This window comes from Typopeltis vanoorti, chromosome 18, assembly GCF_054136105.1.
Source record: "Typopeltis vanoorti isolate ZY-2024b chromosome 18, IOZ_Tvanoo_1.0, whole genome shotgun sequence".
NCBI classification, from domain to species: Eukaryota; Metazoa; Arthropoda; class Arachnida; order Uropygi; family Thelyphonidae; genus Typopeltis; species Typopeltis vanoorti.
In genome coordinates, this window is record NC_143566.1 from 5,545,254 (window position 1) to 5,571,557 (window position 26,304).

Sequence of the window (26,304 nt, forward strand, 5' to 3'; positions counted from 1 at the left end):
AAATTAAATATCCAGGTAAGAAGGGTTGACAATTCATTTGCACATTCACGCAACACCCGAGCTGATATTCCATCTAAGCCTACCGCAGTGTTTGCATTTAAGTTTCGCAATATATTTAATACCTCTGATTCTTTAGCTTCAATTCTCACATTAGGTATTGCTATAGGTATAGAGATATCCTCACTTGGGTGATAGACTTTTGAGAAGTGATCACTCAGTAACTCGACTATTACATCTGATTTTGTCACCTCAATACCATCAGCACCCACTAAGGTTATCCTTCCGAAGTCATTCTTCCTCTTACTTGCCACATAGCGGAAGAACTCGTTGGGATTACCCTTGATCTCTTTGGCTAAGGTCTTCTCATAATCTGATTTAGCTTTTCTTACTATGCTGGTAACCTTCCTAGCTTGAGCCTTGTACTGCTCATGGGTGTCCTGATCGCCCTTCTCCTTGTAAATTCTCCATAACATTTTCTTTTTTTGTAGTTCAAGCTTGATACTACTGCTCATCCATCTAATGCCTGCCTTGTTTGACCTCCTAACCATGGGGACACAATCTGATATTGCTTTCCTCAGATACCCACTGATTTTATCCCAAGCACTGCTAACATCTTTCCCTTGCAATATGTTCTGCCATGGGATGGCTGCAAGCTCACTCCGAAGCTTGTTATAATTGCCTAACCTGTAGTTTCGTACATACCCCTTCTTAATAGAAAAATCCACAGATTTTGCAACCTCCCAAGTCAATACCACATGAGCGCTTTCACCAACTGGAGGTAACGAGGTCACCTTACTTATGCATATAACCTCTGAACCAATAACCAGGTCCAACACTCTCACACCACGTGTCCCTTCAGTTACGTGCTGTTTCAAGTAATTATCTCGTAGCAGATGTATGAACTCCATTTCCTTTTTGCTACGTGATATTTCCTCCTTCCAATTGATATCACCATAATTAAAATCCCCCATAATAATCACTAAGCCTTCACTCATTGCACTAAGTTGCTGATGCATGAATTCAATATCTCCCCCTGTACTCCCTGGCCTATAGCAGCATCCAACTGTATATTTGGTTGCGTTGGTCACTATTTCGCACCAGACTGCCTCAAATGAACTCTCATTCACATGTCTATCATCATGATATACTACTTTCTTTGGCTGCAACACATCAGCTATCATCAACAGTACTCCTCCTCCTGTTCTATCTTCTCTATCCTCCCTGAAAATACTGTACCCATCACATTCAATTCCAGTGACCACATCTTCTGCTGACAGCCAAGTTTCACTAATGCCTACAACTTTTGGTGAGATTTCACTGACTAATGCCAAAAATTCTTCTCTCTTATTTCTAATGCTTCTAGCATTGGTATACAAAAATTGCAGATTCCCTCTAGATCTTGTACCGGCTTTAGAACTGATATATAAGTCACTAACTACCGTAGTCCTATGCCGATTTTTTTCCCCTCTCTTCTGCAATTTATTCTGCCTATAAGGATCAATAAATACACAATCAGTGCTAAAGTTGCTCTCTCTTACACTCAACCTTTTCAATATTAGTTTCCCTGCCCAATAACTTCAACCTGTTCAGAAAACAATAACTTCTTCAATCTCTTATGTCCTTCCATGTTAAGATGCAGTCCATCTCTAGCATACAACTGCCTTTTTCCTTCAAACACACTCCAAACATCAACAAACTCCAGACCTCTTTTTCTGCACATTCTTGCAATCATATCATTCATTATCATTGCTCGTCTACTTAACTCGTAATTGTCAAAACGAGGCAGCACACACACTATTCTCCCATTGACACTTTTCCTCTTCACAATATCTAATAATGTTCTTAAATCTTTTCCTACCCGATTTATACTACCTCTCAGGTCATTCGTACCCACCATAACTATCATCTTGTCTGTTTCATGCCCTCTCTTTATTGCTAAAGCCACTCTTTCTATTGTACCATCAGCCAAGCACTCCTCATGCATACCACTCTCCATACCCTTAATCATAGAATCACCATATATTTTACCACTATTAACTTCATTCAAGTTCACACTCATGGACTCATTCTCTACACTATTCAGCATGACTCTCCCAGCTTCATTACTCAACTCTCTATTACTTACCCCCCCCACTCTCACTACATCTCATTTCTTCTTGGCCACTTGTGGTTTTATTATGTTGACTCCCAATCACTCCCATACTATTTATTACTGAATCATTCACCAAAGACTCACCCATATGTAATCCTGTTCTAGTTACTTCAGCTAAAGTAATCTCTATAGTCCTAATTTCTCTGTTTAACACATTAAACTCAGCTTTAACTTCCAGTATCTCCTTACCGATCACTTCCACTTCCTCATGAAGAAGATGAAGGTCATTTTTCATTTTCATAAACTCCCGCCGAAGTTCTTCCGCTACGGTCCCGATGTCAGCTTCCATTCCTAAACGCTCCAGCCTATCCCTACACTTCTCACATACGTCGACATTTTCTTTCTTTTCATTTTGCCAGACCGACCACAGATCCTTCACATTTTTCGGTGCATACATGTAGCAGTTTCCGCAACGCATCCATTGCGAAAAATCTAACGCTGAGCCAGCCTTTCGTGTAATAGTAGAAGTCCTGCGCGCCGCTGACGTACGTTTCTTGTTGGACGCCATCTTTACACGTTGATATAGTGAAACAAACGGCAGTGAAAACACAATATATACAACACAGTTCTAAACAATAATACCACTGAAGGACACTTGTTTCTAACCGATGCACAATTTTAGCACAATTTGTGACAAAAAGCCACACTATATTTAACTTTAAAAACACGTTTTCTAGACTAGCTTAACTCGACCGCCACATTTACCAAGGACACTAGCGCCACCCATCTGTTTAGAGAACATACTCTAAACAGGAATGGTAAAAAATTGATTGACTTTGTAGTTTATAATAACCTAAAAATAATGAATTCCTTCCCTTCTATAAACATAAAGACATACATAAATATACTTCGGTAGCAAGAGGATGGAAATCAATATTAGATTACTTTATACTAAATGAAAAGACATCAAAATTTTCACTAGATGTTAGAGTTCACAGAGGATATGAAATAAACAGTGACCACTTCCTTGTTAAAATAAAATTAAGATTAGTACCTAAATGGCTACAAGTAACAAGAACAGAAAGAAAAATTGAAACATTTGTTTATAAAACAAGACTACTGAATGACACAAATGTACAATGGCTATATGAACAAAGAATTAACCAATATCTAGACAAAACAAAATGAAGAAAAAGAAATAGAATGGCTTAATATAAAAACGATACTAAATGCAGCAGCAAATGAAAGCTTAGGAAAGACCAAAAAATTCAATAAAAGGAAAAAACTGAAGATCTGGGATGATATAATGAAAGAAATAATCAAAAAGAAACAAGAAGCCTATCACAAATGGTTAAGCAGTAAAAGATTACAAGATGAAATAAAATATAAAAAGAATAAGAGCCATAGCTAAAAAGAGAAGTCAGAAAAAGACATAGAGAATCATGGAATAAATTTGTTTCTAATTTAGAACATTTTTTATATAAAATAAGACCCAATGTATATAAAATTTTGAAACACTTAAATGCAAATACCAAAGAAAACATAAAATTAAACACTGAAGTGAAATTAGAAGAATTTCTAAATTACTACACAGAATTGTGGACAGACAAATATAAAAATGACAACTAGCAAACAATTAAAAAAAATGAAAATGAAATAACTAAAGAAGAATGAGAAATCAGCATGAAAGAAAGACGAAACGGAAAATCACCTGGAGAAGATAAACTAGGTTCAGAACTATATAAATATGCAGGAACTAGATTCAAAGAAAGACTCTTATCATTTTTAAATAAAATTTATTCAACTGGTATCCCCCCCAATAGAATGGAAAAAGGCAATTGTGATTCCTATTTTTAAAAAAGGTAATAGAGATGATCCTAAAAACTATAGAGGTATCAGTATACTAAATTCCTGTTAAAAATATATAGCGGAATCTTAAATAGCAAACTAATGAAATATTCCGAAAACTTTATTTTAGAAGTACAGAATGGATTTAAAAAAGGACAATCGTGTATAGACCCGTCCTTTTGCCTAAAATTAATAATAGAGAAAAGAAGAGAATACAATTTAGAAACACATATTGCATTTATTGACTTTGAAAAAGCATTTGACAAAGTTAAAAGAAACATATTATTTAACATATTAAAAGAAAGACAAATACCAAATAATATCCTAAAAGCTATTCACAAGTATATATGAAAATAATCAAATACAAGTAAGATTAAATCACAAGTTATCATATACGAGAGAGATAAACCAAGGGGTCCGACAGGGATGTCCCCTCTCAGCAACTCTTTTTAATATCTACTTAAATGAAATAATAATAAAATGGAATAAAAATTTATATCAAGGAATTAATCTTTCTCCTACAGTAAACTTAAACACTCTCCTCTTTGCCGACGACCAAATAATAATTATAAATTCTGAAGATAAATTACAGAAAGCTATTTTAGATCTAAATGAGATATCCAAAGATTATGGTATGATAATATCAACAGAAAAATCAAAAACTATGGCCTTTAAAGGACAAGATCCAGCAAGAACTAAAATAGTAATAGATAACAAGATCTTAGAACAGGTGAATTCATTTAACTACCTAGGATGTACAATCACATATGAAAATGAAAAAGGTCATCATCAAATTCCTGCCATGTACCCTCATGGGATGTACAGGATATGATAGTACTACATGAAAAAAATTACATCATTATTAACTTCCTATCGACAATTTTCCTCCAAATCAGTCTGTTACTTGTCTAGACTCCAACATTATCAGATCTTATATTTCTATTGTCTAAGGCACATTGTACCGTATCAATCCACCTATATCTTGGTCTTCCTCTGGGTCGTTTTCTTGTCAACCTGGCAGAGAACGCTGTTTTGCTAATCTTTCTTCGCCCATTCTGTTTAGGTGACCATACCACCTGAGATTAGCTCTGCTAATGCATTCCTGGATGCTGACAATGTCAAGTTCTTTCCTAATATCCTCGTTTTTAATATGATACTGGCATTGATGCCATCTGTTCACGCCTCTAATCTTTCTCAGGACTCTCATATCTGCAGTCCTTGGTCTAGTCCTTGGTCAAGTGTTTTACTTCTGACCCAGCTCTCAGATGCATAAACTGGTTTGAACACTGTCTTGTATATAGCTAATTTAGTGTTCCGACTAATTTCTCTCTAATTCCATATGAATTTATTCAATTGACTTCCTACCATACCAGCTTTGCTGATTCTGTTGTCTATTTCTATATTTAATTTACCATCTTCAGTAAAAATCGTGCCTAAGTAGCTGAAATGTTTCACTTGTTCCACAGGTTCTCCATTCACAACACAGTTGACATTTTCAGTGATTCTGCCTATTTTCATTGTCTTTGTCTTTTTATTGCTGACCTTCATACCATATCTATTCAATACAACAGCTATTCAATTTAGTCAGAGAAACTTGCAGACTTGTAGCAGATTTATTTAGTAGTATAACATCATCCGCATAAAGCAAAGAGCTGACATTAACATCTCCAATTTTGATATCATGTTTAATACCACTTTCCTTCATAATGTGATCCATATAGATAATGAATAACAAAGGGGATAATGTACATCCTTGTCTCACACCAGATTTAACATTAAACCATCTTCCTGTACTTCCTTCAATTCTAACTGCTGACTTACAACTCAAATAAAGACTAAGTATTGCTTGATATAATGCCCCATTGACACCATATAACTGTAGTGTATTGAATAGCTTCTCTCTTGGCACCTTGTCATATGCCTTTTCCAAATCGACAAAACTTAAATACGGATCTCTGTTATATTCACATGCTTTCTCGACTATTTGTCGTAAAGTGAAGATCTGATCTTGACAGCCTCTATTTGGCCTGAATCCAGCTTGTTCTTCACCAAGCTTTTCTTCCACAATTCTTCTCAACCGTTTCTCAAGTATACTTGCATAGATTTTGCCAGGAACACTCAGTAGGGAAATACCTCTGTAATTCTCGCATTCAGTTTTATTTCCCTTTTTATATATGGGGACTATGAGAGCTCTATTCCAATCATTGGGAATTCGTCCCTCTGTCCAAGCATTCTGAACTATGCAGTACAGCCTCTGTAAGACTTTTATACCCCCATACTTCAGCATTTCTGGTCGAATATCATCTACTCCTATTGCCTTCACATTTCAAGCCTTTGATGGCTTTTTTTATTTCAAGTATGGATATGTATTCCTGAATGCATGCCTGGTCAGTGTTTTTTTATCACTGTGCTGTCATCACTGCTTGTTTCATTTAGCAAATTTTCAAAGTAATTACTCTCCATACTTCAAGGATATCTTTTTCTCCTGTTTTCATGTCACCTTTATCATCTCTAACTCCTTTTACAGCACTCTTTCCTCCATTCCTAAGCTTCTTGAACAACCTCCAGAATATTTTGCCACCTTCTTGATATTTATTTTCTATATTCTTGCCAAAGTCCTACCATGGCTTTTGTTTAGCTAGTTTTACACAGTGTTTAGCATTCTTGCATTTGTCTCTGTATTCTCTAAGAGCACAAACTGACTTATTTGACAGGAACTTTTGATATGCTTTTTTCTTTTCCTTCACTGCCTCTTTAACTTCCTGTGTCCACCAGGGAGTTCTGATTTTTTTTATCCTTGCAGACAACCTCACCACATGCCTCTCTGGCAGAATCAATCAATGTTTTCTTCAGAGTTTGCCACTGAATTTCAAGGTTTGATTCCTGTTCTTAAACTCTTTCATTTTTTTCTTCCATAACTTTGTGTATTTTAGTCTACAGTTCACATCTGAGAGCTGCTCAACTTTTATTCACTTTAAAACTTCCTTACATGTTATTCTTTTCAATATGAAATTCAATTTTATCCTGCTCAAGACTAAATAGTGATCGCTTCCAATTTCAAATCCTCTGTACACTTTGGTGTCCTGCACCAGGGAGAAAACAACACTATCAACAATAACATAGTCAATGAGACTTTTCTTATTCCTTGCCTTTTCTCTCCATGTGAATTTGGGCACATTTTTATGTTGGAACATGGTGTTAGTAATAACCAGTCCATGTCCTGAGCAGAAATCCAACAGATATTTGTCATTATTATTAGCTTTGCTCTTTTCTCCAAATTTTCCTAAAATATTTTTGTATGTCTCATAATCATTTCCTACTCTGATATTCAGATCACCAACAAGGACCAACTTTTCCTTTTTCATTGTATCAGTTGCTTTTTCTAAAGCATCAAAAAATTCCTCCACTTCTACCTTAGTAGAACCTTCTGTGGGACCATAGGCACAAATAAGTCTCATTGTCCAGTTCCTGGTTCTCATATTTGCCCACATTACTCTACTTGAGACTGACTGCCATTCAAGAAGATTAGCCTCGTATTTTGTGTTGAATACTATGGCTACTCCTTCTTTTCCTTGTTTGTCATTTCCTGAATATAACATTTTGTATTTATTGCTCAGAAAGATCTCACCAGTTTTTGTCTTTTTTGTTTCAGTCATCCCTATTATGTCGATCTGGTACTTTTCTAATTCCTCAGCTAGCTCCATTTCTTTGCCATTCAGGCTTCTTATGTTGATAGTACCGATCTTTAACTCTGGTGAGTTGGGGTTTGTTCCAGTAGCTGACTTTTCACTGTTTGCCCTGGCGAAAACAACGGTGGCCTTGTTTAACCGGGCGACATCCCGGCCAGCATGAAATTTTGTCATGTCGTACCATCATTTTTTTATTTTGGTTTAACCAATAAGAATACAATTTGGTCGGCTAAATCCCAAATTGCCAGCCCATCCTCGTTCGTTCAGTATCCAAGTAGATACCCAACAGGGTGCACCACGAGAAGGTGAGGATTGGACATTAGGTCAGAAGCCCTGGTCGGTTCTCCACATTCATTTAAAGGCTATGTGGAGGTCTCCTCTCAGTAATACAGCTTTGACCCTTAAGCACCCCAATGAAAGAGATATAAACATAAAAATAAAAAAATAAAAAAATGAAAAAGATATAATCATAAAAATTGCAAAATATTTAAAAATAACAGGTGTAATTAACTCTATATTTAAACCAAACCTAGTTCAAAAACAAACCAGACTAAAAGTATACAATACATTAGCCTCACCGGTCTTAATGTATGGAAGCGAAATCTGGACAATAAAACAAAAAGACAAACAAAGATTAACAACAGTAGAAATGAAGTTTATGAGAAAAACTGCAAAGTATACCCTATTTGATCACAAAAGAAATGAAGAAATTATGAAAGAATTAAACTAAGAACCAGTAATAGAAAAAATTAAAAAATATAAACATAAACAGATGGTACACGTTCAAAGAATGAAAACAGAAAGATTACCAAAACAAGCCTTAAAATACAAGCCATTAGGGAAAAGAAAATCAGGACGTCCTCTTAAACGATTCAACGATGACTTCTAAGGCCGGAACAGGCCATGCTAGGCCTAAATCCTCGATATGAATGATGATGATGATGATGATTTACAAAGAAATAATAATTACTGTTGCTTTAGGTATTGCATGGGTGTATAAAATGTTTCGCAAGTGCCACATAATTCTATATTATGAATAAACCTTGTAACCTAAAGAGAAAAGGCGCTTAGCATCTTACAAAGAACATAAACATCACACTATGTTACTTATTTCTTCTCTTCAAGATCACAGGATTTGATGAGAACACACAAACAAAAAAAAAAAAAAAAGCAGTTAACTTCAACCTCATGAAGTAGTTCTTTTTCACTTTCAACAATAGCAGTTATTTTTTATTTTTTAAATTAAACATGTAAAAGAATTTCCATGCCACCTCTCCTGAATAAAATAATATTTCTTCTTTCATATGTCTTTAACATATAAGATATCTTGTCTGTTTCCTTGATACAGGCAGATGATTTCAAGTCCCCTGTTTTTTTGTGAAAACTTCTTCCTTATTCTTGAGTACAAAAAAGTTCACTGCTTTCAAGTTTTGATCGTTCAACTAGAATAAGTTTGCTGCATAATGTATCAAAATGAACTGTCCGTTGCTTTGGGAAAAACTAAATAATTATTCTCACCACTTTTGTTTACACTCCAACTTAGCTTCCTTTGAAAGAGATTCATCCGTTAATTTTAGGATAGCCGTTTCCCTTAATGCTCGTTTCACCTTTTTTGGGGTTAAGAATTCTTCTAAACTATATTTCTCTCCAAAACTTCCAACTTAAAGATAATATTCTGTTCCAATCCAATGCAACACCTGTTCTATTTTTCTCTCTCACTATATAAACTTTCACTTTGGAAATACTAACTTCTTGTGTAAGCACATTACTGCCTGGCATGGAAAATAACATGGCAGCGAGAGTAAAGTAAAAGCAAAATCATCACTTGTTGTTACAAACAAGAGTACAGTTACAGGCAGTGTCCGGGTTATGAACGAGATACATTCCTGAGAACATCTTTAAGTCGGATTTGTATGTAACTCGGATCCCTGATGAACAGCACACGAGGTAATAATAATAACAATACTATAATGGCTCATATGTGGCAATAACAATACAGTGTAATACTGTAATAATAATACCCCTGTACTGTAATAATAAGTTACAGAAACTATTGTGCCCTTTCTTTTAATTCAAACAAACAGAACATAAAAACAAACTGATACAAAAAGTTTTGATAGGAGACAGGAGAAATTTCAAAAGGGAATATTAAAGGCTGCATTAATGTCTTGCTTACTGGAAGGGACATTTCTGAGGCAAGAAGGTAGGCTAACATTAATTGGAATATTGACAATGGAGATGATGCTAGAGAGGATGGACATGGTGTTGGAGATTCAGGATTTGATTCTGTTTCTGGAGTAAAGGGAGCCTACCAATGAAGTCAATTTCTTGAAAAGGATATCTAGGGTTGCTTGCACAGCCTTTTTCCTTCTTTCATCATAAATGGCCTTTTAGCAGCTGATGTTCTTACTAACTGCATGGTAAACCTTTGTAAACCACTGAATGTTAGGATCTTGCTCCTGAAGCTTAACAATGAGACGAAAGGCTTCAGCTAATTCTTTTGCCGTACTCTTTCTTGGCTCTAGATCTTCTGCTTCTTCATATTCTTGTGTTTCTATCAACTGCTCTTCTCTATCTCCATAAGCTTTTCATTGGTTAATTCCTGTGAATGGGACTTTTATCGAGAGCACAGTTTGTTCCAGACATCCCCTTTAATTGTTGATTGCTTCGCTTCATTCCTCTCAAAAATCAGCAATGTTTTTGATGGCATCATGGATGTTACAATTCTTTCAGAACTCTCTCTCAAGGCCATCACATCATCTTCCATAGCCCTGAACTGCTTGCAGGAATGTACGCCGTAAGTAATAAGCCTTAAATTCAGAAATGACTCCGTAGTCCGTTGCCTGTAGTAACGATGTAGTGTTGGGTGGTAAAAATACGACCTCTACATTAGGGTAAAGATCAACTAAACATGTTGGATGTCCATGAGCGTTATCCACCACAAGCAGAATTTTAAAGAGAATTTTCTTTTACAAACAATAATGTTCCATAGCAAGAATAAAATGGTTCCAGAATCAATCTTTAAACATAGCAAGTGTGACTCGGACCCTTAAATTTGACTTCCAAATAACTGGAAGAGCTGCTTTAATAATGTGGCGAAGTGCAGGTTTGTTTACATGCATGAAAGAAACTAGTTCCTGAATTATTAACTTAATTCTTTAATTCTTAATTATCCTTATGGAGAGCCTTGGGAGCCTGTTCATAAGTACGGAACAAAGTAAGTCGGGTCATCCGTAACCTGGGGACCGCCTTATTTGCTAGCATTGAACTTTCCAAATACATTGAACTATCGAAAATATTCAACTTTTCAACTTCATTGGAAAGTTAAATATTTTCTTTCAAGATTAACTTACAGAAATCAAAATTAATTTCAAGCTTTGTACAGTTACAGCCAGTCACAATTTCAGACAGGCTGTAAGTATATAAAGATTTCTTTAAAATATAAGATTAGTAGAGAAATTTCTAATTACAAGAAATAATGCATTTTTGCTACATTAAAAAAATGTTCACATATATGATAAAACTAAAAGGTATACATTTCCTTTATATTTATTTATTCAAAATCAGACGTTGCTAAAAATAAATAAATAAAAAATTAAAACAAAGAAAGATAATCTCATATCGCTAAATATTAAATAGCAGATATCCTACAATATACAGTTATTTTCAGTATGACATATGTGATGCTTGCTTTCAATAAATTTATTTATATTTACTGTTTTTAACATGCTTTTAATATCTACATGCCACAGATTCCTTTTTAGCTCCAATTTGTCAGATGAATTCCTAACAGGTTTGAAAAGTACAGCAAAATATTATTATCATCATCATCATCAAATTCCTGATATATACCCTCAAAGGGTGTAAAGGATATGATAGTACTACATGAAAAAACTTACATCATTCTAACTTCCTATCAACAATTTCCTACAAATCAGTCTATTACCTGCCAAGACTCCAACATTATCTGATCTTATATTTCTATCCTCTAAGGCACTTTTTACTGTATCAATCCACCTATATCTTGGTCTTCCTCTGGGTCTTTTTCCTACCATCCTGGCAGAGAACACGTTTTGCTAATCTTTCCTCTTTCATTCTATTTGAGTGACCATACTACTTGAGATTAGCTCTGCTAACATATTTCTGGATGCCATTGTCAAGTTTTTTCCTAATATCCTCATTTTTAATATGATACTGCCATTGATGCCATCTGTTCACGCCCCTAATCTTTCTCAGGACTCTCATATCTGCAGTCTCTAGTCTTCGGTCAAGTGTTTTATTAATAACCCAGCTCTCACATCCATAAGTTAAAATGGGTTTGAACACTGTCTTGTATACAGCTAATTTAGTGTTTTTACTAATTTCTCTCTTATTCCATATAAATTTATTCAGCTGACTTCCTACCATACCAGCTTTAGTAAGAGAATCTTACTAAATTGAATAACTAAACTGAATGAAAGCAAAGAGCTGATATTAACATCTCCAATTTTTATATCAGGTTTAATACCACTATCATTCATAATGCAATCCATATAGATAATGAATAATAGACGGGAAAATGTACATCCTTGTCTGACACCAGATTTAACATAAAACATTTCTTCCTGTACTTCTTTCAATTCTAACTGCTGACTTACAACTCAAATAAAGACAAAGTATTGCTTGATATCATGCCTATTAACACCATACAACTGTATGGTTTTTGAACAGCTTCTCTCTTGACATCTTGTCACATGCCTTTTCCAGATCTACAAAACTTAAATACAGATCATTGTTATATTCCCATGATTTCTCAACCATTTGTTGTAAAGTGAAAATCTGATCCTGAATCCAGCATTTTCTTCACCAAGCTTCCCTCCACAATCCGTCTCAACCATTTCTCAAGTATACTTGCATAAATCTTACCAGGAACACTCAGTAGAGAAATACCTCTAATTCTCACATTCAGTTTTATTTCCCTTTTTGTATATGGATATTATGAGAGCTCTACTTGAATCATCTGGAAGTCGACCCTGTGTCCAGGCCTTCTGAACTATGCAGTGCAGATAATGTAAGACTTTTATACCTCCATACTTGAGCATTTCTGGTCGAATGTCATCTACTCCCACTGCCTTTCCACATTTCAGGCTTTTGATGGCTTTTTCTACTTCAAGTATGGATATGTATTCCTGATTGCATGCCTGTTGCGTGTTTTTTTTTTACTACTGTGCTGTCACTGATTGTTTTTTTATCAATTTTTTAAAGTAATTACTCTATACATCAATGATATCTTTTTCACCAGTTTTTCATGTCCTTTATCATCTCTAATTCCTTTTACAGCACTCTTTCCTCCATTTCTGAGCTTCTTCAAACAGCCTCCAGAGTATTCTAGCACCTTTTTGATATTTATTTTCTATGTTCTTACCAAAGTCTTCCTATGACTTTTGTTTAGCTAGTTTGACACAATGTTCAGCTCTCTTACATTTGTCTCTGTATTCTCTAATAGTACAAGCTGACTTATTTGCCAGGAACTTTTGATATGCTTTCTTCTTTTCCTTCAGTGCTTCTTTAACTTCCTGCATCTCCCCATGGAGTTTTGATTTTTCTATCCAAGTGGACAATCTCACCACATGCCTCTCTGGCAGAATCAATCAATGTTTTCTTCAGGATCTGCCACTGAACCTCCAAAGTTTGGTTCCTGTTCTCAAACTCTTTTATTTTTTCTTCAATAATGTTTGTGTATTTTAGTCTACTCTTCACATCTGAGAGCTGCTCAACTTTAATCGCTTTAAAACTTTCTTACATGTTACTCTTTTCAGTATGAAATTCAATATTATCCTGCTCAAGACTAAATAGTGATCGCTTCCAATTTCAAATCCTCAGTACACTGAAGAGTCCTGCACGAGTGAGAAACATCACTATCAACAATAATATAGTCAATGAGACTTTTCTTATTCCTTGCCTCTTCTCTCCATGGGAATTTGTGCACATTTTTATGTTGGAACATTGTGTTAGTAATAACCAGCCCTGAGCAGAAATCCAACAGGTATTTGCCATTATTTGCTCTTTTCTCCAAATTTTCCCAAAATATTTTTGTATGTCTGACAATCATTTCCTACTCTGCTAATTAGATCCCCAACAAGAACTAACTTTTCCTTTTTCATTGTGTCAGTTGCTTTCTCTAAAGCCTCAAAAAATTCCTCCACTTCTACCTTAGACGACTCTTCTGTGGGTCCTAGGCACAAATAAGTCTCATTGTCCAGTTCCCAATTCTGATCTTTTCCCACATCATTTTAACTTGATATTGCTTACCATTCAAGAAGATTAGGCTCATATTTTGTGTTCAATACTATAGCTACACCTTATTTTTATTGTTATTGTCTGAATATAACATTTTGTATTTATTGCTCAGAAAGATCTCACCAGTTTTTGTCTCTTTTGTTCCACTCACCCCTATTATGTTGATCTTTAACTTATCCAATTCCCCAGCTAGCTCCATTTCTTTGCCATTCAAGCTTCTTATGTTTATAGTGCCAATCTCGAACTCTGGTGATACTGAGTTTGGGTGAGTTTCAGGATTTGTTCCAGTAGTTGACTTTTTGCTGTTCACCCTGGTTCCCTGGCAAAAACAACGGCAGCCTTTATTTAACTGGGCGATGCCCCAGCTGGCATGAAATTCTGTCATGTTGTACTATCATTTTAAATTTTGGTATATAGAATAAGAATACAATTTGTTCGGCTAAATCCCAAATTGCCAGCCCATCCTCATTCATTCAGTATCAAGGTAGATACCTAATGGGGGTGCACCAAGAGAAGATGAAGATTGGACATTATATCAGAAGCCCTGGTCGGTTCTCTGCATTCCTTTAAAGGCTATGTGGAGGTCTCCTCTCAGTTATATAGCTTTATCCTTAAGCCTCCAAGGAGTCCAAAGACTCATCCAGGGAGGGCACCCACTCTACAACTCTGTCTCCACTACTCAATCCACCAACCATAGTAAACTGCATCATCTACACCAAATACTAGTCATGTGATTGTCTGTGAAAATACACTAGTATTTTCACAGACAATCACAAACATCCATGCCCATGGCAGGATTCAAACCCGCAGCCTTTTGGCTGGAGAGTGGATACACTAATCACTCAGCCAATTAGGCAGGCAAAATATTCCAATTTTTTCTCATATAATATATAAAGGTGTTTAGGTGACTCATTACCTAGTGTGAGACTAATCAGTCCACTTAACGGAAACCTGAAGTGGCTTAAATTCCCTGTTGATATGAAGAGTAATGCTTCTGGATTATTTTATTCATACACACTCACTGTACTGATACAAACATGCTATACATTTGCTATCTTTTATGAACATGATTCACATTAAAAAAATAGTTTCTCAGAACAGCTACTATTCTCAGAAAGGTTTAATTTAGAAACAGAAAAATAGTATTAACAACTCTAATGAAGTCAACAGATCATAGTCATCATGGAAAGTATTACACTCAGCAACACTCACACACACATATATATAAACACACACACACAATTTCACTTACTGCATGCTGCTTGACTTTCAGCACATGATCACGGCTTGCTTGTTGTAATTGGTCCTTTTCAACCAGTAGATCATTCATATGAGCTAAAAAGTATAAAGTGTACAAAGTTATAAATTCTTATAAACATTTTCACACACAACTATTTTATGACTAATTACCAGTAACATAAAATAAGGGATACTGAAAATGTACACTTTATCAAGTTAATAAAATGAAATCAAAAGTTACTGTAACATGTTTGTAAAAACCAATGCTCGGGAAGCACAAGGATGAAGTACAGTACTGGCAAACAGACTATTACACCAAATCCAAAGTTAGATTCTTATCTCTTTTTATTCTAAGGCCAATGCACTTCCTCTAGTTGTGAAACTCAAACAAATACAGGTTATTTAGAATATTTAAAAATTTACAGATCCTCAAACTTAAAACTGAGAAAAGGGAGAATGCATCTTTCGTGACTATTCAGTATATTTTGGGTATACTGAAAACATAGTTTAGTAAGCTCACTGTTTCACACCAGTAAAATTAATTAATAATTTATTTACTCTCAGCAGCATACTAATTTATCACTAATAAAGCACAGAATTATTATGTAGCAATACTGACGTTTCAACAAGGAAGGAAAATGGTATCGATGAATTCTATGCAGCTGTTTCTCGTAGAAAGGCTTAGACGTTGGTTATACATGCTTATTAAATTACTTAAGAAAATTACAACATATAAAGGATATAAATTAAAATTAGACTTTAATCTATAATTCCAATATTTCAGCCATTTTCAGCCTTCAGATGGCATAAACATATCACACCATTGCATCCTCAGTTTCTAAAAAACTAGGATTTATCTTTTGTTCAAGACGTTACTTTACCTCTGAACAGCTGTTAACCTTTAACAAATCACGAAACTGCCCTGCTATTGAATACTGCTCTCATATTTGGAGTGGAGCCACTAAGAGCTCCCTCAAAATGCTTGACTCAATACAGAAGAGAGCATTTAGATTGATTAATGATCTATCTCTTACCAACTCACTCCTCCCACTTTCGCACAGACATTTTTTTCTGCATATGTGTATTCTATAAATATTTCCATGGCATATGTTCATCTGAAATAGCATCAATAATTCCCCTACTTTGTTCTAAGCCCATTGGAACATCTGCAACTGCTGCTCAACATCCCTTCACAGTCCATGTTGAAACCCACAGAACAACTTTCTTTTCCTCCTCCTTCACCCCTGCTACGGCTGTATTGTTGAACAGTGTTTCCCAAGAAATACAATATACAGCCTTTTAAATGAAATGTAAAGAAGTTCCTCCTTTCCCATATATAGTATTAATTTGCTATAGATTGATCAGACAACCTTTCATGTATGGGCTCAACATAAAAAAAGTGTTGCTCTTCTGTGATGAGTCTTTGCACTCTGCAGAGGTATCTGCAATAATAACCTTTTTTAAGAATAGCTTCCTACTCTTTTTGTTTTATTTTGAATAATAATGCTGAAAATGGATGGCTGCTAGGGCTCATCCTTTTAGCCATGATAAGCTGGGTGTATGTATATATGTATTTACATGTGCAGTGGTGAGAGAACAGAACCTTAAGGAACCCCAGCATTAGTTGAATGATGAGAGGATAAGGAACCATCCACCATCACACATAGTGTGCGTCCACAGAAAGCTGACAATCCAACTACAGAAGTCCTGAGACAGACCAAATGAAAGTTTCCTTAGTAAGCCTTTGTGTCATACCCTGTCAAAAGCTTTGGAGATATCAAATGCAACGACTTAAGATTCACCAAACTTCTCCATGGCACTTGTCCAGAGATGGGCGACATATATGAGCAGATCTCCTGTTGATCTGCAGTGACAGAATCCATACTGGTGATCATTTATTAGCTGGGTGCCTTCAAGGTAATGTCAGAGTTAGGAATTGATGGTATTCTCCATTACTTTAGACAGGACTGAAGTGAGTGAGATATGACAGTGATTTGTCACCTTTCTTGGGAATGGGTTGAATATAGGCCAATTTCCAGGCTGTGGGATAGATGCCAGTGGAGTAAGAGAGTATGTACAAGCAGCATAGGATAGGAGTCAATTCTGGTGCACAAACCTTCAGGACGATTGGAGGAATGCCATTGGGACTAGGAGACTTTTTTGTGACTAATTTAGATAAGAGGTTTCTGATGTCTTTCTGGCAAAAGGATATGGGAGGGGGGGTATTGTATGTTGGACATCTGGAATGGTTGGAGAGTATTTACCATTGACAGTTATGAGCACATTGAAAGCAAAGTGTGAAGCCAAGAGATTGGCCTTTTCTGTGCATGATGATGCAATAGAGCCATCTAGGTATAATAGGGATGAGAATAGTGTTGGGCAGAAGTTACAATCAATTGTGTTGGCAAGAGACCAAATGGCTACCAAAAGGCTCGGCTGCCATTTGGACAGTCTGCTAGTTTATTTGCATCTATTTCATATTTGAGTATAAGCACTAAAGGAGGATGAAGTGTTCTTGATGTAAGCCAGTTATGGTGTGTTTGATATTTCATTTGTATAGCCTTTGCACATCTTTTGGAAAACCATGGTTTAGTTAGGTAACAGCAGTTCAGGTTAGTGTAAGAAATATATGTTTCCACGACAGTGAGGATTACTTTGGTGATACGTTCAGTGCATATGTTTGGGTTGGAAGGCCGCAAGGAATAGTCCAAACATGGGAGTGAGGCATAGAAATCATGGAGGGGGCTGTCCCATTTGGCACTGTTATAATGCTAAACTACTCTTGTATGGGAGTATCTGTGCAAGTATTGTTGCATAGTGAAGGAGTTGAGCACTAGATTGTCTCTGAATTACATGAGGCCCACTAAATTAACTGCATATTTGGAAGGGTCATTGGTGAGGAAGCGATGTAGGGTGTTTGAGGAGTGGTTTGGGTTATCAGGTATTCTGGTTATCAGTGCTTCCATCTGAACAAGCTCTGTAAAGAGTGATAGCAAATGTTACAGCATCTCTGCGTGCAAGATCTGTACAACTGGAGGAGGAAAGCCAGTTGGGGTTGTAGACATCAAAATCCCTAAGGAGGATGATTTTGATAGTCAGAAAGTGGGACTGGAGAATCAATTATTAAGGAGAGAAAGTTAAAGAGCTCAGAGTGGTTGGTGGCATTAGGGAAGCGATAGAGACAGTAAATGAATTTGACTGAGTGTGGAAGGGAAACCTTTAACCTTCTTCGTATTTTCATATTTATATTCAACCAAATTCATTATTCAAATACTTTCAACCTTTATTCATTATATTCATCCAAAGAAGGTCAAAGTTGGGTGATTCTAGGTTGGGTATTCTCTGGCAAGGTATGTTGGAGCAGATGTATGCATAGACCTTTGGCCACCCTTGGGTTGAAAGGGGTTAAAGAGTGTGTTTGGAAGGTTGAGATGAATAGTGGTTGAGATGAATAGTGGTTGAGATGAATAGTTGAGATGAATAGTGGCTCATATCTTTCTGCCAAAAAGAGTATGTGGGGGGTTGGTAGGCTGAAGATGGGAGCGGACACTATTAAGGTTGGAATTGAGGCCACGGATGTTAGTGAAGTGGATATGCAAGGTTCTGTGGGACACATATTTGACTGCAAAGATCTTGCACATTTCCTATGCAGTGCCTGCATACTGGTTTCCACGGTGGCTACCAGTGGCATCACTTGATTTTTGCACTAATTTAGCTTGTTTGTAGTCTATGATCCAAATGTTTTCTCCATTTTAGTATTTTTCTTCAAGTTGTTTTCAAAGATGAAATCTTTGTTCTCTCTGGTGAATGCTAGGTCAGCTTGAGCACATGCAAGCAATTGAGGGCAAGTGTCCTTGAACTTGATGTTAATCGCTGTTATTAATTTAGATGTGCTTGTCAGTGAGACTCAAGTCACTTTTACAAGGTGAAAAGTTTGTTCTGTCCTTTCTTTTATTTATGGGTCCAAAACAATGGCACCTGACAATATTCCTACAATCGAGGTTGCATTCATCCGCTAATTTGCAGATGTCTTCTTTTAGTGATTTACCATTTTCCGTTGTAAAGTTCAGAATAATGCTGTCGAGTTTTTTGTTTTTGGCCTCTACTGAGTTGTGTACCACTGATGCGATTAGGTTGCAGAGTTCATTAGCAGCAAGGGTGCACTTGCATTGCAGTGCTGATCATCAATTAGTTCAAGCTGAGCTTCTAGTGCTTGGATTTTGGAGGAAAAAGTTTCATTCATAATATTGAGATGCTGTTCGAGGTTTTCAACTCGTTTGCCTAAATTCAGGAGCTGTCTTACAGAAGGGGAGGCACAGTGAACAGAAAATTGTGGTAAATAGCTTGTATGCCGATTCAGCTATTTTTGCATAGGAAGCATGTAGCCAGTGGCAACAGAAATCACACAATATACCCTTTTGTCTTTTTATCAGTGACAACAATTTTACAGCTGAATCACTTTGCATTATCATTGGTTTTGTCAGCGATCTACAGCGCTACATTGGTGAGACAATGAAGTACCGTAACACTGTGCTCTTTCGTCGCTGACCTTTGTTGCCACCATCTTTGCTTGGCACAGTAAGCATAGCAAGCACTTACACATGCTGATTTTTAACTGGAAAGATAAAAATCAAAAATAACAGATTTGATGCACTATAAGTACTTACAGGTTGTGCAGAAGTAATCAGCTCCTTAGTACTCACTATTATGATTTCTGTTTAACGAATAATTTGAACAAAAATCACTTAAAATAACAATAAAATGTGGGAGCACAAGTTTAGAGTATATTATTCAATGCCGCTTGGCAGACATCAAGTAGTGTCTAAATTAAACCATTATTCATATATTGCTTATCATATCTCTCTTTAAAGCCCACTGACAAATCAGTCATAATGATCTCTTGGTAACACACTGCTCTTATTTATCACTTTCCAACAGTAAAAAAGCCTTGTCTTCAAGACCTTGCCCCCAACCACACCCTTACACAACTTCTGTGTGTGGCCTCTTTTTCTCTTCCTTCCTGTCATACAGTGAAGAATTTCTTTAGCATATATAAATTTCTCTGTGTTGTATTTGGTCACTTCTTAAATATTAAACTGGAACTTTTATAAAAAGTTCATAGCATATATAAAAATATATGCTATGGAGCATATATATAAAAAAAATCCCTTTTCATCTCTGTGTTGTATTTGGTCACTTCTTAAATATTAAACTGGAACTTTAAATTGACTTTATTAGTTCACCAGAGATTTTTGTAAAATATATATAAGAATTGTCTACAAGTTTCACCAGTGGTTCTGTCTGGCTTCTTCAGGACATGTATAATAGTACAAGGAACTAACGTTTGCTAGTAAAAAAGAAGAATGGAGTAACACAGTCAAATAAATTAAACCGACGCGTAACATCATAAGCATGGAACGTGGTGTATCAGTCATTGTTTATTGAGCGCGTTATATAGTTTTTAGCAAAATGAAATTCTGGTAAGCTGAGCTAACTTATTAGGCTTTTCCAGATGTCATTCAGAATCATTCCTTGATTTCCGTTTAGATTTTCTCCAGAGCAGAGTACAATGGTGGCTTCTTTGAAGTTTCTACATTGAAAATCCTCTTCTACACAGGAGATTCTTCACAGATGTATGAAGAATCTCCTATATAATCCTCTTCTACATGGAGCTTTTATCCCAATTGATGGTGTGGTTAGAAATCGAGAAGTGATGGGCTAATCCTGAAGTACTTTTGTTGTTGTTCACATCTCCTACATGTTTTTTTTTTTTTTTTTTTTTTTTGGAATTTCCAGACTTCTCGATGTTTGCCTATGTAATTTAATCCACAGGAACATGGAATGTTGCATACACCGGCGTATTTGAAGAAGGCATTAATGTCCTTCGGTGATCTTAAACTATGGCATATTGTCTTGATAGGTTTGAGAGCAACTCTGCCATTGAAAGACTTAAGGATTTTGGCAATTTTTGTTGACGCTGAGCCTGCATGAGGGATGACAATGTATATTGTGTGACAGAAAGTTGCTGTTGTGGAGGGTTTCTATGAAGAATCTTTTTGATTATATTTCTTGGGTAAACAGTGTTTACTAGGGTCTGAGATATGAGAGTGAGTTCATCAAGGAGATCTTTTTCTACTGAGATAATGTTGGTCGCTCTATTCTTAAGCATATGTATTATGCTGAGTTTCTGTGCAATATAGCGAGTCAATCTGATGCAGGTAACATCCAGTATGTGTTGGTTTTTGATAGATTGTGAGCTGGATTTGTCCATCCTCTTGTTTCTTGATTAGTGTATCTAGAAAAGGCAAATGGCTATTTTTTCAAGCTCTAACATGAACTGTATTTTTTGATGGAAGGAATTTATTTTTGTAAGAAATTCAAATAAGGTTATTTGTGTGCCTCTCCAAATTATGAAAACATCATCTACATATCTCCACCAAACCACCAGCTTTGGGTTAAATTTGGAAAGGATGTCAGCTTCTAGTTTTTCCATGAACAGATCAGTGCAGGGAGATGATAAGGGACTGCCCATGGCTAAGCCATCAAGTTGTTCATAAAATGTGTCATTCACTTTGAAATAATCCAATTTAAGGCAATGATGAAAAAGCTGAACTGTATCATGTGGATAGATATTGTCTAGGATATTGATAACTTCTTCAACAGGTCTGTTGGTAAATAACAAAACCACGTCTAAGCTTGCAAGGATGTCTGTTTTTAAGATAGAGATGCCTTTTAATTTTCAGTGAAATGTTTAGAATTCTTTATGAAGGAATCAGTTTTTTTTTATATTTTCTTTCAATAGACTGGCTAGATGTTTAGCTAATTTATTTGACTGTGTTACTCCATTCTTCTTTTTTACTAGCAAATGTTAGTTCCTTGTACCATTACACACGTCCTGAAGAAGCCAGACAGAACTGCTGGTGAAACTTCTAGACAATTCTTGTATATATTTTACAACAATCTCTGATCAACTAATAAACCAATTTAAAGTTCCAGTTTAAAAATTCCCTTTAGTAATATATGTTTCTATCATATCCCTTTGTTGCCTATTAACTAAATTTTATAACTTACATACCTTCAAAATATCCTTATAGGAGCAATCCACAGACTCATTAGCATTTGATCACTTGCACCTGTATTCTTTCCAATAGTTCCAAATCCCCTCTCCCCCCCCCCCCCCAAGCAACTCAATCTGTGCATAATGATCTAGATGTGATTTTATCAAAGTTTTATAAATTCATTATTAAACAATTATAGAAACAACTACCGTGTTATAGTAAACCTTCAGTTTAATATAAATCAAAATAATCAACTCAACATTTCGACCTTCATATCTAGGTTATCATCTGAAGTATACACATATACAAAGAAACAAGCTATGTTAAAATCACAGTAATTTGATCATCCATTGAAACCATGGGCCTGACCGCTGGTGAAAAAAAAAAAACTTACTAAGAGCAACATGCTCTTACATTATTTAAATTAAGGGGATATTAAATAACACATTGTTTTAAAAAACCGAATAAGAAACTCAAAGATCGGAATCAAAGAGTTTCATGCCCAATATAGTAACTATAAACGTATCGGCGACTATTAGCGTAAACTAAAGCACGTAGTTCAAGTACATAGTACAAACTAGGGCAACTCGTTGCAATGGTGGAGAAAGTTCTGATCGCTATTCTTAGTATTTTCCATAATGTAAAACCCATCTCCTAGGAGATATATGATGTTATACATAATGGAGGGAGGTCACTAACCAGACCGGTTTCAATCTTTATTGAGATCTCATCAGTGAGTAGCTAGACCAAGTATAATACTAAGGGTAGAGCGAAAATAACTTACATACTCTGCTATACGAGTTGTCAAAAAGTGCACCCATAAATTATTTAAAGTAAAGAGCCAATAGGCTTCATTTTGGCGATATAAAACATTATATAAATTAAGGGGATATTAAATCCCACATTGTTTTAAAACCGAATAAGAAACTCAAAGATCGGAATCAATGAGTTTCATGCCGAATATGGTAACTATAAACGTATCGGCGATTACTAGCGTAAGCTAAAGCACGTAGTTCAAGTACGTAGTACAAACTAGGGCAACTTGTTGCAAATATAATACTTGGTATTATACTTAGTATTATACTTGGGCTAGCTACTCACTGATGAGATCTCAATAAAGATCGAAACCGGTCTGGGTAGTGACCTCCCACCATAATGTATAACATCATATATCTCCTAGGAGATGGGTTTTAATTTATGGAAAATACTAAGAATAGCGATCAAAACTTTCTCCACCTTTGCAATGAGTTGCCCTAATTTGTATTACATACTTGAACTACATGCTTTAGATTACGCTAGTAGTCGCTGATACGTTTATAGTTACTATATTCGGCATGAAACTCTTTGATTCCGATCTTTGAGTTTCTTATTCGGTTTTAAAACAATGTGGGATTTAATATCCCCTTAATTTAAATAATGTTTTACATCGCTGAAATGAAGCCTATTGGCTCTTTACTTTAAATAATGCTCTTACATAATTATACACATAAATTAGAACAAAATAGTATAGAAGGCCAATAACAGTTGAAATTATTGCTTAGAGTTCTAAAGTTAGGGTTTGCTGGAAAACTTGAAGAACTTAAGTGGACTGAATGTATGCCATCCGAATTCTTGGGATTTTTGTGCCATCATTATTTAAAGATTACGATGGTTGATCAAATTTTCACAGGATTTTTTTAAATTTGTGTTCATACCAGGTTTTTGTATGATGTAAGGAAAAGGCACTTTTCCAATCAATTTGGTAAAGATGTTAAGAGCATGATCTGAGATGCCTGCTTTAACAAAATTCTTATATTTAATGAGTCATTTGTATTCTTAACGGATAAGAATTATGAATCCAGTTTCACCAATTTACAAGCAAGTTACAGGCACAATGGATGCAGTATACCCCTGGGTGAGCCAGGGGGATGGTAGATGATCCTTGGAGGAGTTGAATGTGTTCTTTAATTTTATAGATGGTTTAAAAGTAACAATAAGATTGTAATGGTGTAGAATTCTATTTATCTAATAACCCTTTAATGTATGGGATAGCTATGGTTTTACTGCAATCTATATTATATGCATGTCAATAGAATTTTTACTATTGACATTTTACTATAGCCATAATAATTTGGGCTAGAGTATACCCATTTGTTTAAGAGTGTGTTCATTAGAGCAGCATTTCTCAATCTTTCTAAGCCTGAGGAGCAGTAAAATGCCCAAAACAATTCTACGGACCACTAAGTTATGCAATTTTTTTTTAAAAAAAAACCTATGTGGGGATTACCAACATTTGGGAAAAACTGTGCCATTTATAACATAAGAAATCGAAAAGCATGTTTTATTATTATTATTATTATTAAACAAGACCTCATGGAGTCAAAGACTCATCTAGGAGGTCCTTTTATCTCACACACATCTCATCATACCGGGTCTTAAACACATTCAAACTCCTTGCAGACACCACATTCTCAGGCAAGGCATTCCAATCATTCACAACTCTGCACGAAAAAAACCTGCCTCTCACTCCCCTACTCACACCCTCTTTATACAGTTTCCAGGGATGACCTCTGGTTCTCCCCTGATCTCCCACTATTCGCTGTAGAACTTCTCCACCATTGATCCTATAACAACCCCTTACCAACTTGTAGGTCTCTATCATATCTCCCCTCTTCCTTCTCTCCACTAGACTCTGCAAATTACATCTTTTCAATCTTTCCTCATAATCGACATTCCAGAGGTCAGAAACTACCTTAGTCACTCGCCTTTGGACCCTTTCCAACATCTCTTCATCGTTCTGAAAACCAGGTGACCAAATCTGGGCACAATAGTCCATGTGTGGCCTAATCAAAGCCCTATACAATGGAACAAGAATCTCCCTACTTCTACACGTCAGTGTCCTCCTCATCATTCCCAGAAGTCTTTGTGTTGTCTTCACAATTTTGGTGATGTGTCCCCTAAATTTTAGATCCTTATCCACTATCACTCCCAGATCTCTTATTTCCTCTACTTCCAACAATATATTCTCACCAAGCATAAATTCTGCATCCCATCTTTGTTTTCCAAATTTTAAAACCTTACATTTTGCAACATTGAACTCACATCCCCATTTGCTTGCCCAATCACTCAATTTATTCAAGTCTTCTTGCAAGGCCACAACATCTTCACTACTCTTTATGGTTCGTCCCAACTTTGCATCATCTGCAAACAACTGAATATCTCCATCCAAATCTTCGCCAATATCATTAATATACAAGTTAAATAGTAATGGCCCTAAAACAGATCCCTGAGGCACTCCACTAGTGACTTTCCTTTTCCTGGATATTGCACCCTCATACACAACTTGTTGATACCTATCAGATAGCCAGTCTCCAATCCAATGCACTAATCTAATATCCAACCCCATCTGCTCTAGTTTGACTGTCAACTTATCATGAGGTACTCTATCAAAAGCTTTTGCAAAATCCAAGTATATTACTGTGTATCCTTCTCCTCTGTCCAAGGAAGCAGTCACTTTATTGTAATAAGTAAGTAGATTACTAAAACACGACCTCCCTTTAGCAAATCCATGCTGTCCATCAAAGATTATACCATTGTTGTCAAACCAACTCTGGATCCTAGTTCTCACAAGCTTCTCCAACAACTTAACCACAACACCTGACATACAGATAGGCCTATAGTTTGATGCTTGAGTTCGATCACCTCCTTTATGAAGTGGCACAATCTTGCCCTCCTTCCACTCTTTAGGGACTTGACCAAGTGCAAGACTCGTATTAAAAAAATATGTCAAGGCAGGTGTCAACTCTCTGGCACACTCCTTCAGAATACGCGGTGATATATTATCAAGTCCCACAGCCTTACTTACATATAGTTTACTCAACTCCCCAAACACCTCTTGCACACTTACAGTCAGTCTCTCCTCCCCATCATCAACTGCTCTTAATCTCTCCATGAAGTCACATTCACAAGATTGAAAGATCTTTATAAACTGCTCATTAAGTATCTCCACCACACATTCTGCAACAGCTGTCTTTATACCATTTCCTCCAATCAATGTCATCCTTCCATAATCATTCTTTCTTTTGCTGGCTACATATCGAAAGAACTCCCTAGGATTCTT

At 36.0% G+C, this 26,304-nt stretch overlaps 1 protein-coding gene across 2 annotated transcripts in view; it reads right to left on the reverse strand.

The window, feature by feature from the left end:
* The window catches only part of LOC150096468 (uncharacterized), a 470,709-nt gene that overhangs the window by 200,623 nt on the left and 243,782 nt on the right, over nt 1-26,304 (reverse strand). For both annotated transcript variants that reach the window (XM_090407965.1, XM_090407964.1), the window contains exon 7: nt 15,161-15,243. In XM_090407965.1, coding sequence (XP_090264091.1) covers nt 15,161-15,243 — 83 coding nt within the window. The remainder of the gene's footprint in view (nt 1-15,160; nt 15,244-26,304) is intronic.